The 16,189-nt window shown below is 39.3% G+C and overlaps 1 protein-coding gene across 1 annotated transcript in view; it reads right to left on the reverse strand.

Moving 5' to 3' along the window:
• Nucleotides 1–16,189, reverse strand: part of LOC129085598 (tyrosine-protein phosphatase non-receptor type 9-like) — a gene marked incomplete at its 5' end in the record, with an annotated part of 51,554 nt that overhangs the window by 2,355 nt on the left and 33,010 nt on the right. The window contains 5 exon segments of the mRNA XM_054592005.1: nucleotides 303–510; nucleotides 932–1,082; nucleotides 2,200–2,278; nucleotides 7,754–7,820; nucleotides 13,417–13,510. Coding sequence (XP_054447980.1) covers nucleotides 303–510; nucleotides 932–1,082; nucleotides 2,200–2,278; nucleotides 7,754–7,820; nucleotides 13,417–13,510 — 599 coding nt within the window.

Below are 16,189 nucleotides of genomic sequence, written 5' to 3' on the forward strand. Positions count from 1 at the left end.
GGAGGGGATGGGAATGAAGCAACAGCCCAGCTGAGCTCTCTGGACACCCAGGTGACAATGATGGGGTCAGAACATGATCACGCCAATGGGATGTATAAAGCATCAACCCCAGAAGACTTGTCTTGTGAAGTGTATATTCTGGACACACAGCACTAGGGTTACCAAAAGGACACTTAGGAAGAACAGCAATTCACCACCAATGGACCAAAATCTCTCAATCTGGCAGTAAAGAGCTTGGTTATTCCTCCCCCCTCCCTTACTGCCTCCAGAGGCTCTGAGAGCTGCATCAGGTGCATCATTACCTGTCCTGCCAATGCCTGCACTGCAGTGGACCACAATGGGTGGCTCAGGGCACTGCCCTTTGGAATCTGCTGCCATGCTGCTCACAGCCAGCCTCTGCTGGCTCCTGACCGCTCTCAAAAAGTCAATGAGGGAACCTGCTGAAGAGGGGACACCATAATCTGGCCAGCTCAGGAACTGAAAGTGAGTCACCTGGCGTTTCTGCCGCTCCTTGGATAGAAAAAGAAGCAGAAGTTAGTGAGGTCACTTATGTTTGCCCTGACTACCTTTGGTTTTTCCGGTTCTCGATGCCCTGGGATCCCTACCACCAAGATTCCTGCCTACCACCCTCAACTTTCTCCACAACTGCTTCTTTACAAACCCAAAGGAAAGGTTTAATATTTGGAAGGGACAGAGTTCCTATTTGTAGGATCCAGATTTCTTCTAAGTTTCATCCCTAAATAATGCCCCTGTTGGGTTAAGACAATGTAGTTATATTGGCTCTGAAATGAATATCCTGATCTTATTCCCAGAAAAATGGAAGTAACTTATAAGCCCCCTGGAATCTTGCCTATTCCTTTCAGAGACTTTCTTTACAGTAAAAGTTCTCCCTTAACTTCAAAAAAGTGAGAAAACAGAAACCCAGATTTACCTCTGTGTTATGAATTTCTAGCGTTGTTTTCTTATAATGGCTCATGTTCTCCACGCCTAGGTTGGTCACTGTGAGGAAGCCAAATCGGATCCGAGAGTCTTTTTCTAAAGGCCAGTACTGGCCACACTTTCTCCTGCCGCCCTCCTCAAAGCTGAAGACACACAGAACAAAGTAAGCCTTCCATCCTTCCTCTGCAGAGCATTAACCGTGACCTAGTCAGCACCTGCTATACCCCAGGCAGAAGTGCCATCTCTTGCACTGCTTCTAACTTATACCCTTGCCTTGTGGCAGTAAAGGAAGAAAACCTTCATTCTAAATGGATATAACAGTGCAAGTTTCTGCATGTACTCATTTAGCAGACATTTACTGAGTACCTACCATATCATTTGGCCCCTTCCCTCATACCTCTTGGCACTCTTCACATATCTGGGATAAATACTGAGTGGGCAAAGAAAGACAGTAGAGAAAATGTGGTGGGCCAGATGGAACTGTCTGCCTTGTATCTCAGCCACTGTTCATTTTCTTCCCCAATGAGGGGCCCTTGGATGATAGAAGAATAAGAAAGGCACAGCACCCAGGATGCCAGCAGGAAGTTTTTGTAAAGGCCTGAAGTCTACCTCCACTGCACTTCAGTGGCTCCAAAGTACTCCAAGGTGATGCTTTTTCCATGACCTCCTCTCCAAATCAAAGGCTGTTGTAACAGTGCCATGAAAAAGGGAAATGAGCTAACACTGTAATTAAATTTTGTTCTCATCTGAAATAGTGGTAATGGTAATACTAATGAAATAGTAATTCCTGAAGTTTTGGCAGATATGTGGACCAAAATTTCAATAATATTCTTTTCATCAAGAGCTTCCAGCCTAAATAAGCAGAAAATGGTCAAGGTAGCAGGGAAAGGGAGAGCAAAGGGGAACTGGTAATTCAGAAGCCAGGAAGACAGCTGCCCTTTGGAAGCATGGATCAGATGAAACGTGAATTGCCCCCTGTTTCACAATACTTCCTTCAGCGGATAAGGCAAGGACCTCAGAATAGGCTGCGACTGGCACAGGGTCACCAGAGCCACGGATTAAAGCTTTGAGAAGTTAGATCTATCAAACTATACCACACCCTGTATTATCTTTGGGTAAGCCAAAGAACCCAACATCTCAAACTCAAGGCCATGGCTTTTGTAATTCTCATTGTTTCTAAGAGATAAATTCCTCTTTTGAATCACTTATACTCGTTAGGGTAGGGGCAGAGAGAGGTGGAAAGAAAAGGTATGAACTCACCGAGTGGTCATGACAATCACCAAAACTTTTTGCTCCCATACCATGAGCCAGAAATCACGATAGGTATTCTCCAAAGGGCCTGGAAAAGACAAGGTACATGACTCTTTGAATCATTTCTTTTTCTTCCTTGGCTCTTCTGTTTTCCTCCCAACTACTAACTCCAAACCACATACACTGGCTCCCTGCTCTTATTACATTCCTACTATTCCCTTGAACCACCAGCACCAGCACAGCATGGGAGGAAGCCAAAAATCACATCTCCATGTTAACAAGGTCCCCAGGTGAAACTGTAGGTAGGTTACAGTTTGAGCATTGTTACAGACCCTCTCAGGGCCTTATTACCAGGATTTCAGCTATCATATCTATAATGACAGTGTGGACTGTGTACATGTCTCTAGCTGCTTTCATCTCATCTAAGCTAAGCCTTATAATCACCTACTTGCCTACTGAATTGTCCCCTTCTCTGTCCCATCATCTCCTCAGATCCAACATATTTTCAGCCCCCTCCTTCAAATCTAGCTTTCTCTCTCCACTTTCCCATCTCTGTTAACAGTACTGGCATTCTTCGATCACTTGGTCTTTTTTTTTTTTTAAGATATTTTATTTATTATTTTTAGAGAGAGGGGAAGGGAGGAAAAAAGAAAGAGAAACATCAGTCAGTTATCACTCAGTCCTAAAAAGTTGGAGTCAACTATGACTTACCTATTTTCTTTATCTACTAAGTCCTAGAGATGTTTTGCCTTTGAATTGTTTCTGCTTTCTATCTTTTTGCCCCCTTCCTGACCTCCCTGCTCAATTTCACTGCTGGGAAACTAACCACATCATCTTTCCTCTGAGTTACTTTACTCATCTTGGCTTACTTTTCTGAATAGGACTTTCTCTTCCAGTCTATTCTGGATACCCCTGCCAGTTTTAATCTTTCTAAAAAATTGCTTCATCACAATATAGACAAATCATGCTTACTTCTGCTTCTATCCTTTACTCAAGCCATCTCTCTCACTTCCAGTGCTGTTCATTTTCTACTCATTTTCAAGTGCTGTCTCTTCCTTAAAACTTTCTGACTACCACACCCCTTGTAGGATTTCCTCTCCTCAGGTTTTGATGGCATAGCTAGATCAAAACAGCTTAACCATATAATATATATGGTTTTACATCAGTCATTTTACTTTGTGAGAATTAATCACATCTCAGCAAACATGGTGCTGACTATAAGGGCCATGGTGTCAAGTTCTTCTATGTTAGAATCTGCACAGCATAGGCACTCAGTGGGAACTCTGAAGATATTTGTGGGCCAACAACTCCCCTTCGATCAAGGGAGTAACAATTCAGGATAACTCCTTGTAGTTTTCCAGTGTTTTTTTCCTCCACTGCCTACAGGGAAACAGGGAAGCACTGAGAGTTGATTTTTGTCCTGGAAGTTTGCTGGTTTCACTACCATTTTTGCTAAAGCCTTTTTAGCAAGCACTAACACTTTATGATACTAGAATTTCCTCTGTGCAGAAGTGGACACTTCCAAAAGCATGTGAGGTCTTGAAAACAAGCTAAATATCTAACAACAGAGGATTAAGTTATTGTATACCCCTAATTTAAAGTCTGTATGATAATTATTATAAGGTCCGTACTTTTTGCTCTTGAAAGATATGCACGAGATACCATCAAGTGAAAAAGGAGATAATGTATGGAAAGAGCCCATTTTGTTACATATTTTATATGTCTGTCCCTATTTATATGCATAGAAAGAGGTTTAGAAAGAGATCCTGCAAGATGTTAATATTATCTCTGTGTCTCACGGTTATAAGTGATTTTCATCTTCATTTAATGGACAGTGTTACCATAATATGCATATCAAGGAGAATATAAGAATACCCTTGCCCCAACTCTGCCTCTAGGTTTATCCACACCCCACCACCTTGCACCACAGCACCTCTCAGGTACTTACCTTTCCACAGTCAAACCACTGACAAATTGGTGTTGCCTATCAGAGCACCTGATAATCCAGATACCACTCAAATTCAGGCCAGGCAGAGGTCATAATTTCCTCAAAGGCACGAGAGATTTGGAAGGAAAAGTGGCACTCCCTACATAAGACTCCTTCAACAGTAGACTTTTCAAAGAAATAGTCACCAGTTTGTACTGACATGGGTAAAACCACTGACTTGCCTTGCTAGGATTTTTGACCCAAACATACTTTCAAATTCTGGCTTACTAGCCACTTAACTAGCTGTGTGATACAAGGTCACCTAAGCTTTTTGGGCTTCAATTTGTTCATGGATTAACAAAACAAAACTTCCTTGCAGAGAATAATAATTAGATGGAGATTCTGTACCTGATATATAATACATACTCTTAATAGACAAGATAATTATTATTATACATATTACGATGATTAAGAATCAGAATACTATAAATATAGTCAAGAAGGTTAGCCAGATAAATCAAACCAGCCTTCTCAATATCACAGGGCCCCCATCTTCTGGCGCTTGCACCTTCTAAAGGTAATCTGTGTTTGGCTCAAGAAACCCTCTGTCCCATATTCCTAGAAGAGTTTCTTCTGGACAGAGCCTACAGCACCAGCCTAAAGGGCACAACCCTTGCATAATTAGCAATGCTAAGTAGTGCCCTTGCCTTCTAAACCTGGAGAAAGAAGCATTATGAGGCCCCCTAAAGCCAATCCTTATGCCTTATAGGCCCAGCCATTCCAAGACTATCCTCCTCAACAAAAGCCCTACCCTCTTAAGCAGATCACATCATATCCTATACCTGCCAAAAATCCTTCCTGATAGTTCTGTTGTTTCTTCTTAGGGTCTTGAGAGAACTCCTTTTGGAGGGAGTTGTCCCTCCTAGAGGAAAAACATAAACCTGTGACCATAAGACCAATTAACAATGTACCAAGAATCCAAAGGCCCTTTTCCCTTTTGTCTCCCTCAATTATTATTTTGAAAAAATTGAATCTAACAAAAAGTTGAAAGAATAGTACAGTATATTCTTACATTCTTTAGTTCAAAAGCTATCAATATTAGCTATCATTTTGTGACGTTTGCTTATCTCTATAAAATAGTCCCCCCTTATTTGCAGGGGATATGTTCCAAGACCCCTAGTGAATGCCTAAAACCAGTACCAAACCACACACACACACACACACACACACACACACACACACACACACACTTTTTTCCCATACATACATGATATATAATTCATAAGTTAGGCACAGTAGTAAGAGTTTAACAATAATTAATAAAATAGAACAATTTTAATAATATACTGTAATAAAAGTTATGTGAATGTGGTCTATCTTGAAAATACCTCATTGTATCCTACTCACTCTTTTCTTGTGATGATGTGAGACGATACAATGCCTATGTGAGGAGATGAAGTGAGGTGAAAGATGCAGGCATTGTGCCAGAGCGTTAGGCTAATGTAAGGGTGACTTGAACATACGCACTGTGATACTGTGACAGTCAATCTGATAACTTAGATGGCTACTAACTGACTAATAGACAGGAAGCATAAACAGTGTGGACATACTGCACAAAGGGTTGATTCACATCTCAGGTGGGAGAGAGGGGGGCAGTGCTAGATTTCATCACACTACTCAGAACAGCATGCAATTTAAAACTTATGAATTGTTTATTTCTGGAACTTTCCATTTAACATTTTTGAAATACAGGTGACCATGGGTACCTGAAACTGCAGAAAACAAAACTGCAGATAAAGGGACACTACTGCATACATACACATGTATTTTATTTTTTACTGAACTATTTAGAAGTTTCACTTATTTGGAAAATATGATAAAGAATAAAGAAAAAAATAAAGATGTAATTCTAACTCCCAGAAATAAAAACTTTATTTTTGGTCAAATAAATAGAAAAATAAAAGTAAGTTTCGATGCACTCTCCCTCTCAGGAGCATGCCATCACTTTTCCCTTCCCCTCTTCTTCCCTGAGACGTGTTACCTTTGCCTCCCCCCCACCCTAAGCTCCAACAGCCCCGCCAAGGGCCCTTTCTTCTTGCCTCTGTAACTTGTTTCTTTAGCCTATGCAGCCCAAGTGGCTCACTTCTACTACATCTGTAAATTTCTTAATAAACTTTCCCTTATAATTTGAAAAAGAAAAAAAAGTAAATTTCAGACATCATGACACTTTGCTCCTAAAAACTCAAATACATATTTAGAAGAACAAAGACATTCTCCTACAGAACAATATCATTATCATGCTTAAGCAATTAAACAATGATACAATAATATTATCTAATGCATAGTCTCCAATTGTCCCAATAGTTTGTCCTTAACTGTTTGATCCTCCAAATGCAGGTTTGAATCATGGATGACATACTACCTTTGGTTATCATGTCTCTTCAGTCTCCTTTAATCTAGAACAGTTCTCTTTTTAAATTTTTTTCTCTTTTTTAAGGTTTTTATTTATTTATTTTTAGAGGGGGAAAGAAAGGAAAAAGAGAGGGAGAGAAACAACAATGTGTGGTTGCCTCTCATGCACCCCCTACTGGGGACCTGGCCCACAACCCAGGCATGCGCCCTACACTGGGAATTGAACCAGTGACCCTTTGGTTCACAGGTCGGCGCTCAATCCACTGAGCCACACCAGCCAGGGCTCTTTTTAAAACTTTTTAATGGCATTAAAGTGGGAGAGTTTAAGCAAGTTTTCTTACTGTATGTCCCAGGATCTGGATTTGTTTGGTTTGTTTCTCATAATTAGATTCATACTTAAAAACTGGCAACATACAACATAGGTTATATGGTACAGTTCTCAATCTTTCACAGCAGGAGTCATATTAATATGTTTGTCCATTACAGTGATACTAAGTTTGATCATTTACTTGATTAAGGGAATATTCACCAGATCTTTTGCTAGCCACAGTCTGTAATGGTCAAAAGGCCTTAAGCCCACATAGGAGGCTGTTATGTCCTGTGTTGTGATTTTTTTCCACCCTGTTAGAAGACAATCTAATATTCTCCTTGAGATGGCAGAGGCCAGGTCAGGAGTACTGAGCCTGCAGCAACACTTATAAAAACTCCATATGAAATCCTCCTAGAGCCCAGTACTACACTGTCAGATCTAGCACAGACAATCCATGTCGGAAGACTGCTGAGGTTCCCTGTGATGGTACAGGGATCAGCAAAGCCTCTTAGTACAGCAACACCCATTCACAGATTGGACTCAGTTTCTGGGCAGTTCCACTGCCACTCCTGTCCTCCTACTAGCCATAATGAGCACCTCACTAGCTAATGAGTTCTCATTTCCCATCCCTTTAGGATGGCAATATAACACGCGGTCCAAAAACTTGTACTAATGTTGTGTGTTCAAATCTCCAGTTTATCTCCATGCAGTGAGTTTCCAGGTACATGTGATACAGAAACTCTGTACTTCTCAACTGCCTTCCTCAATAACCCCTAATCTTTAGGAAAGGCCAAAATATAGTGGCCACAGCATCACATTAAGTAACCATTTTCTTTAAAACTTATGCTATCATCTGGTGGAAGAATCACAAGTAGATGACTCAAAACCAACTTGTGGGGGGCAGACTAACTTACCTTGTGTACCAATGTAAGCATTCTTCTGCTTGTAGCCATCCATGAAACTGGCGTTGATATAATCTGTCTAATGATAAAAAGGAAACATCATTGCAGCTGTGTGGAATATACCACTTGGGTGGGAAAATGATGTACTAGTAGATAAATAAAACCCAGGGTATGGATAGTCTCTTCTCATCAGAAAAAAAGAAAAGAGAAGCAAAAGGGCCAATTTAAAACCTCAACTTCCACAAATGCTGCTGGAACAACTGGATAGCCACATGCAGGGGGGGAAAAAATCAAGCTGACTCCTTCCTCACACAATACACAAAAACTAGCATATTTTGCAGTGTATAACGCATACTTTCTTGCCAGAATTTTTGAGGGAAAAATAAGGATGAACATCATACATAGGTAGTACTAATTTCATATCTATATAAATGTTTTTAATTCTTTTTATGCTCACGCGTTAAAAGTGTAACTCTAGAAAGCAATAACGATATCCGTATGCAAAATAATACCCTGAAATACGAGAATAGGTTTTGTTTCTAAATATAAATTAAAACGAATTAAAACATTAAAATGAAAGATTTTTTTCCTGAAACTTTGGGCCAAAAACGTGGATGAGCATTATATATGGTAGAATATGGTAACTCAAAATGTGTCACAGGCCTAATGTAAGAGCTAAAACTAAAAAATTCTTAAGAGGAATATATAGGATTAAATCTTTTTGACATCAATTAAATCTTTTTGACATTGAGTTAAGCATGGCCTTGTTAGATATGATCTCAAAGCACAAGCAACAAAAGAAAAAACAGATAAATGCAACTACATTAAAACTTTTATGCTTCAAATGATACAATCAAGAAAGTGAAGACACCTGTAGAATGCATGTATTTGATAACAGATTTGTTTCTAGACTATATAAAGAAATCTCACAACTCCATGGTAAAAATACAACCCAATTTTAAAATAACCATTTCTCCAAAGAAGATGTACAAATGGTCCACAAGCACATGAAAGATGTTTAACATCATTAGCCATCAAGGAAATGCAGGTTAAAACCACGATGAGATACTGTTTCACACCCATTAGGATGGCTAAAGGTAAAAGATAACAGGTTGGCAAACATGTGGAGAAATTCTGAAACCCTTATTCATTGCTGGCAGGAATATAAAATAGTGCAGTCACTGTGGAAGAGTCTGACAGGACCTCAGGATGTTATACACAGTTATCAAAAGACCTAGCACTTCTACTTGGGAAAGTGGAGTTTGTTTTTCAGTTTATAAAAATTTTCTAAAGTTGACTGTGGTCATGACTGCACAACTTGCCAAAAACATTTAAAAAACCATTGATTTATACACTGTAAATGGGTAAATCGTATGGTACATCAATTATACATTAATAAAGCTGTTATTTACAAAAAAGGGAATCCATTAAGGCTTTCAGGACTGTAGCTTAGAATCAAAAGGGAGGCAAGCCTACCAAATTGATCAGGACACCTCATCAATGTTGCTATTACATAAAAGGTAAAGTGTGACTTAAGAAGGAAGAAAACTATACCTCGTATCTACCATCAACAGCATGGGCCACACACTCAGACTCTATTACTATCTGAATATTCAATGACTAACAGCTTTATAATTCCAGGAGCAAATCTGATGAACAATTCATTAATAAACTTGAATCCTCCATTTATTATGAAAATAAAGCCTCTGCCAATGTTTATAGTAATGAGAAGGACTATAACTCAAGTGACGGTCTTCAGATTAATTACTGGATAACTGTAACAGTCTCCTGGTATACTGGGATTCACTCATTCCTGGAACATAATGAATGTCTGGTATGTGCCAGGCACTGTTCTAAGTAATGGAGAGAGAACACTCAACAAGACAGATAAACACAGATATCTCTGACTCCAGAACACCAACTTAACCATTATACTCCAATAGGTCACAGAATATACTATGACAACCTCAATAATACTGATAAATTTGCCCTCAGTCAGCCAGACTCTTAGCTAATGCTCCTGAGGAAAACCCTCTGTAACGGTCCTGGACAGAAATTCAGTTTACATGCTTGAAACAGCATCAAAAGAGAATGAAACCTAAGGTCCTGATCTATGCACCATATAGAAAGAAGTGCTATTCCTAAAACTTACCCCACAGAAACAGGAGAGAGGATATAACAATTCCCTATAATGTGGTTCATGTTAAAGTTAAGAGACCTATTTAAATTCCTTTACTCTGAACCTCAATCAATGCTGTTTTTTTATAATTTTAAAATTTATTTTAGAGAGGGAAAAGGAGGGCGGGGGGAGGTATCGATTTTGTTGTTCCATTTATTTATGCATTCATTGGCTGATTCTTTTATGTGCCCTGACAGGTAATGAAACTTGCAACCTTGGTATATCAGGACAAAGCTCTAACCAACTGATACACAGTTGGTTAGTGCCCAATGCTGCTTTTATAATGTATATAAAAGTAAACAGAACCGGTATATCAGAAGGAAAAAGAAAAATATGTAATACTTTTCTAGATGTTGACCTCAAAATTTTAAGTGTTGGATGTTGCTGTATACAAGTTATATTAAGGAGGACTTTAAAAAGGAATAAGTGAATGATTATGCTATAGACAATGCATGAGGTATAGGATGAATAAAAAGCAAAAACTGTGCTGTCTGGCTGGTGTGACTCAGTGGACTGAGTACTGGCCTGCGAACCAAAAGGTCACGAGTTCAATTTCCAATCAGGACGCATGCCTGCATTGTGGGCTGGGTGTCCCGTTGGGGGCATTTGAGAGGCAACCCATCAACGTTTCTCTTGTACTTCGATGTTTCACTACCTCTGTTTCTTTCTCCCTTTCACTCTCTCTAAAAATAAATAAATAAAATCTTTTTTTTTAAAAAAAGGAAAAACTGTGCTCATGTTATGGTAATAGAGTTTTTTGGCTTTGAATAAGCCTTCCAGTGACAACACCATGTCCTTAAAAGGAAATAAAATCAATGTCCTTTGTTATAAGACTCAAAAAGTATATCCAAGAGGCCCTGGGTTTCTGGCCAAGATGGAGGTGTAGGTAGATACACCTTGTTTCCTCTCACAACCAAAAGAAGGATAACCACCAATTTAAAAACAAAAAACAACCAGAACTACCAGAAAATCAAACCATATGGAAGCCTGACAACCAAGGAGTTAAAGAAGAAACGTTCATCCAGACCAATAGGAAGGGCGGAGACGGGCAGGCAGGGCGAAGGGGATGCATAGCAAGGTGGAGGACGGTGGACTGGCTGGTTCCACATTCACAAGCAGATAAGCCAGGAGGAAAAACTGGGGAGCAACATAGATGTGCAACACAGGGTTCCAGTGTGGGAAACTAAAACCTCAAAATGCCTGGCTGTAAAAACCTGTAGGCATTGAGGCAGTGGGGGGAACTCCCAGTTTCACAGGAGAGTCTGTTGGAGGGGCCCACAGGATCCTAGAACTCACTCATCCAGGAGTCAGCACCAGGGCAGCACCTGAATTGACCCAATTAGCTTATAGGTAGCAGGGGAAGTGACTGAAAGTGGGGTGAGAGCTGAGCAAGTGGCATTATTCCCTCTCTGACCCCTCCCCCCAACACAGTGCCACAACACAGCCAAGTGGGTTGCCCCGCCCTGGTGAATACCTAAGGCTCCACCCCTTACAAATAACAGGTGCACCAAGACAAAGAAATGCAGCCCAAATGGAAGGTCAAAACTCCAGGAAAAGAACTAAGTGACAAGGAGATAGCCAACCTATCAGATGCAGGATTCAAAACACTGGTAATCAGGATGCTCACAGAAATGATTGAGTACGGACACAAAGTAAAGGAAGAAGTGAAGGCTATACAAAGTGAAATAAAGAAAAATATACAGGGAAACAACAGTAAAGGGAAGGAAATCAGAACTCAAATAAATGATTTGGTACAGAAGGAAGAAATAAACATTCAACTGGAACAGAATGAAGAAACAAGAATTCAAAAAATGAGGAGGCTTAGGAACCTCTGGGACAGCTTTAAATGTTCCAACATCCGAGTCATAGGGGGAGCCAGAAGGAGAAGAGGAAGAGCAAGAAATTGAAAACTTATTTGAAAAAATAATGAAAGAAAATTTCCCCAATTTGGTCAAGGAAATGGACATGTAAGTCCAGGAAGCTCAGAGAGTCCCCAAAAAAATTGGACCCAAGGAGGAACACTCCAAGACACACCATAATTAAATTACCCAAGGTTAAAGATAAGGAGAGAATCTTAAAAGCAGCAAGAGAAAAGGTGAGAGTTACCTACAAAGGAGTTCCCATAAGACTATGAGCTGATTTCTCAAAAGAAACCTTACAGGCAAGAAGGGGCAAGAAAGAAGTATTCAAAGTCATGAAAGGCAAGGACCTACATCCAAGATTACTCTATACAGCAAAGCTATCATTTAGAATGGAAGGGCAGATCAAGTGCTTTCCAGATAAAGTCAAGTTAAAGGAGTTCCTCATCACCAAGCCCTTATTATGATATGAAATGTTAAAGGGACTTATCTAAGAAGAAGGAGATCAAAACTATGAACAGTAAAATAATAACAAAGTCACAACTATCAACAACTGAAACTAAAAAACAAAAACAAACTAAGCAAACTAGAACAGGAACAGAATCACAGTAATGGACATCTCAGGGAGGGTTATCAGCAGGGTGGGAGTAGAATGGGGAATAAGAAGCATAAATGGCAGGTACAAAGCAAGATGGGGGGAGGATAGGAATAGTGTAGGCAATGGAGAAGCCAAAGCACTTACACGTATAACCCATGGACATTAACTAAGTGGGGGAATGCTGGGTGTTGTGGAAGGTGGAGGGGGCTTAGGGGAGAAATAAAATGGGACAACTGTGATAGCATAGTCAATAAAATATACTTAAAAAAAATGCCCTTGCTGGAGTGGCTCAGTGGATTAAGTGCCAGCCTGCAAACCAAAAGGTCACTGGTTCAATTCCCAATTAGGGCTAATGCCTGGGTTGTGGGCCAGGTCCCCAGTTGGGGGCATGTGAGAGGCAGCTAACTGATGTTATCCTTCACACATCAATGTTTTTCTCCATCTCTTTCTCCTTCCCTTCCTCTCTCTAAAAAATGAGTAAATAAAATCTTAAAAAAAAAAGATCCAAAGGATGACACAAATACTGATGTTAAATGTCTGAATAACATTTTCACTAAATATCTCTAATATATGTGATTTTTAATATGTACAGATATGATCAAATTAATATATTCAATAATAAAATCATTTGACCATCTCATCCCTATCTCTAGATATTTATGTATACACTAGCTGACCAAATTTTTTTTTCAAATCTTCTAAATGGAAAAATCAGAGTTGTACAATCAGAGTTGCCTTGTATTGATGCGTATACACTCACCAATATGGTTAATGATAGGACTATGATTGTACAACTGAGAAGTAAAAGGAAAAATAACTGAACATTTATTGGGCACTTACAACATACCAGACCTTGTGCTACCAGATGGGCATGTAGGGACTTCCCTATGATAACAATAGACTAGTTTGTAGCAATATTAAACAGTGTCTCTTTGGCTGAGAATCCATGTTCTTTCAACTACAGCATTAGTAAGCTACACTTTGTAAGAGGCTTAAATTTCCCTCAGTGCTCCTGAGAAGATGGCATTTATCTGTCTACCTGAGTGTGGCCACTTCGTTTTATCAGCTTCACTCTTGTTTGGTCCAGGCAGGGTACATCCCCATAGCGGTTCTTCTCGAGGTTTCCCGGAGACCTGAAGAAAATGAAACAAACCAGTAAAACAAAAAGAAAGAAAAAGTGGAGGCAGTGTGTATGTTATGTACAGAGCCTGGCAGTGCGAAGGTAGGTGTCAGTTACTGTCAGGGGTGGGTACATAGAGCTTTTCATTATCTAGACTACGTAATTCCATATCACTTAATATTTTTAATAAGTATGTATTAATATGGAAATATTTCCATTCAAAAAAAGGAAAAGAAAGAAATAGAGGTACAGCACCAATAAAATTTAGCTGCAATTAAAATTTCTACTATTGCCCTGGCTGGTGTGACTCAGTGGATTGAGTGCCGGCCTGTGAACTAAAGGGTCACTGGTTCGATTCCAAGTCAGGGAGCATGCCTGAGTTGCGAGAGATAATTCATAGATTTATCTCTTGAACATTGATGTTTCTCTCCCTCTTTTTCTCCCTCCCTTCCCCTCTCTCTAAAAATAAATAAATAAATAAACAAATAAATAGAATTTTCTGCTACTCATTTCCCAAAAGACGTTAAAAATAAATCTCTTAAGTTCCAGATTAACATAGTAGGTTGAAACACATGTATGTTTGGGTTTTTTAAAGATTTTATTTATTTATTTTTAGAAAGAGGGGAAGAGAGGGAGAGAGGGAAACATGAATGTGTGGTTGCTCACCACTGGGGACCTGGTCCGCAACCTAGGGCATATGCCCTGACTGGGAAGTGAATTGCTGACCCTTTGGTTTGCAGGCCGGTCAGTGTTCAATCCACTGAGCCACACCAGCCACAGCTGAAACACACGTTTGATACCACTCCATCCAGCAGCCTCATTAAAATTAAAAAAAAAAAAAAAAAAAGACCTAATCAGTACAAACCCAAAAGTGGATCAAAAGAATTAAACCCATTTGGGCAGAGAGATATCAAAAGGATTCTGGCTGACTTGGCCGATGACAGAAAGCTAGGATCCACAGAGGTACCTACAGCCAGACAAAATGACTCACCCCTAGAAATCCCACATCCTGGGAGGCAAGGCAAGGCACAGGGCTAAAACAGAGGAATAAATAAAAATCTGAAGGACAGGCAGTGTGAATACCCTGCCCAATTCCCCTTGTCCTACACTGTCTTAAACTCCTATCCAGGCTTGGACCCTACCAGGCAAAAGAGTGGAGGAAGTAAATAGCTCTACATAAAAGAATTCTGTCAGTTAGAGTACATCAACAACAAGCTAGCTGGTCATTTTTATTTGAAACTCACTCATGCTAACACTGCTCCTAAACAGCTTTTGAGGACCCCACTCCTAAGTGTGAACTAACAGCAAAGGATTTCCAGAAAATTAAAGAAAGCCCTTAACACAAAGGAGACCCAATTCAAATACTCAGGGGGGAAAAAAGCACAAAAGAGAGTTAATGAAGGCTGTAATTAAAAGTCTTTAATTAATAACCTCAAAGAGAAAAAGATATTGCATACATGAAATAAGACTAGGGATGCTATGAAGAAGGAACAGAGAAGAAAAGCTCTTAGAAATTAAAAATTATATCTTATTTAATAGAAAAAACTAAAGAGCAAGTTGAAGAAATTTCCCAGAATACAGAACAAAAAGTCAAATTGAAAAAAAATATGGAAGATAAGAGCATCATTCTAGATAGGTCTTGGCAAACTTTGGCTTGGCTACCTGTTTTTATAAACAAAAGTTTTATTGGAACACAGTGAGGCCTACCAGTTTAGCACTGTCTGTGTGATGGCTTTCACATTACAATGGTAAAGTTGAGTGCTTGCAACAAAGATTATAAAGACCCATAAGCCTAAGTATTTACCATCTTGCCCTTTAAGAAAAAGTGTGACAACTCTGCTATAGGAAATCCAAATAGACTGACAGGACCATTCCAGAAAGAATTGGCATAATACAAGGAAAGAAGAATGGAAAAAAGAAAAGTTACAGAAAGTCCTATCACTAAAGAACACAAACCTTCAGAGTAAAAGAACCTATTATGCACCTAACAAAATGAATGAAAAGGAGGACCCACACGAAGGCACATCATTGTGACATTTTAAAACAGTTAATCATAGAAAAACATAAGGATAGGAACATAAAAAACTAAAAGCAAATAAAAACATAAGACCACTAACTCCAGAACAAAAAATGGATTGATAAAGATTTAATATGTTTGGGCCCCGGCCTGCAAACCAAAGGGTCACTGGTTCGATTCCTAGTCAGGGCACATGCCTGCATTACAGACCAGGTCCCCAGTAGGGGGTGCTCGAGAGGCAGCCACACATTGATGTTGCTCTCCTCTTCCTCCCTTCCCCTTCTCTAAAATATTTTTTTTAAGAAAAAGATTTAATATGTTTGATCATGCCATAGAAGCCCATTTAGCTCTGCAGTAATAAAATGAAAATTTACAGTCATAATAATGTAAACACTGACTTTATAAAAAATTATGACAGTCAAAAGGAGCTGGAGACAGAGTATAGGCATTAAATGTTTATCTACTGTAAAAATTAATAGAAGTATTTTAAGCATTTTATTTAGATTTATGGAAGAAATACCAGAAGAAACATGCATGAAAATGGATGACCAGGGGAGTGGAACTGAGGTTAAGGAAGGAGATTGCTGTTTATTTTGTCACTGCTTTTTTTCTTTGGTACTATTTTGAAAAATATTATTTGTGTGTGTGTGTGTGTAGATTAAAGCAAAGAAATTA

The sequence above is a fragment of the Pteronotus mesoamericanus genome, unplaced genomic scaffold, assembly GCF_021234165.1.
Source record: "Pteronotus mesoamericanus isolate MK-2021 breed Mesoamerican mustached bat unplaced genomic scaffold, CSHL_Meso_final scaffold_31, whole genome shotgun sequence".
Classification (NCBI taxonomy): domain Eukaryota; kingdom Metazoa; phylum Chordata; class Mammalia; order Chiroptera; family Mormoopidae; genus Pteronotus; species Pteronotus mesoamericanus.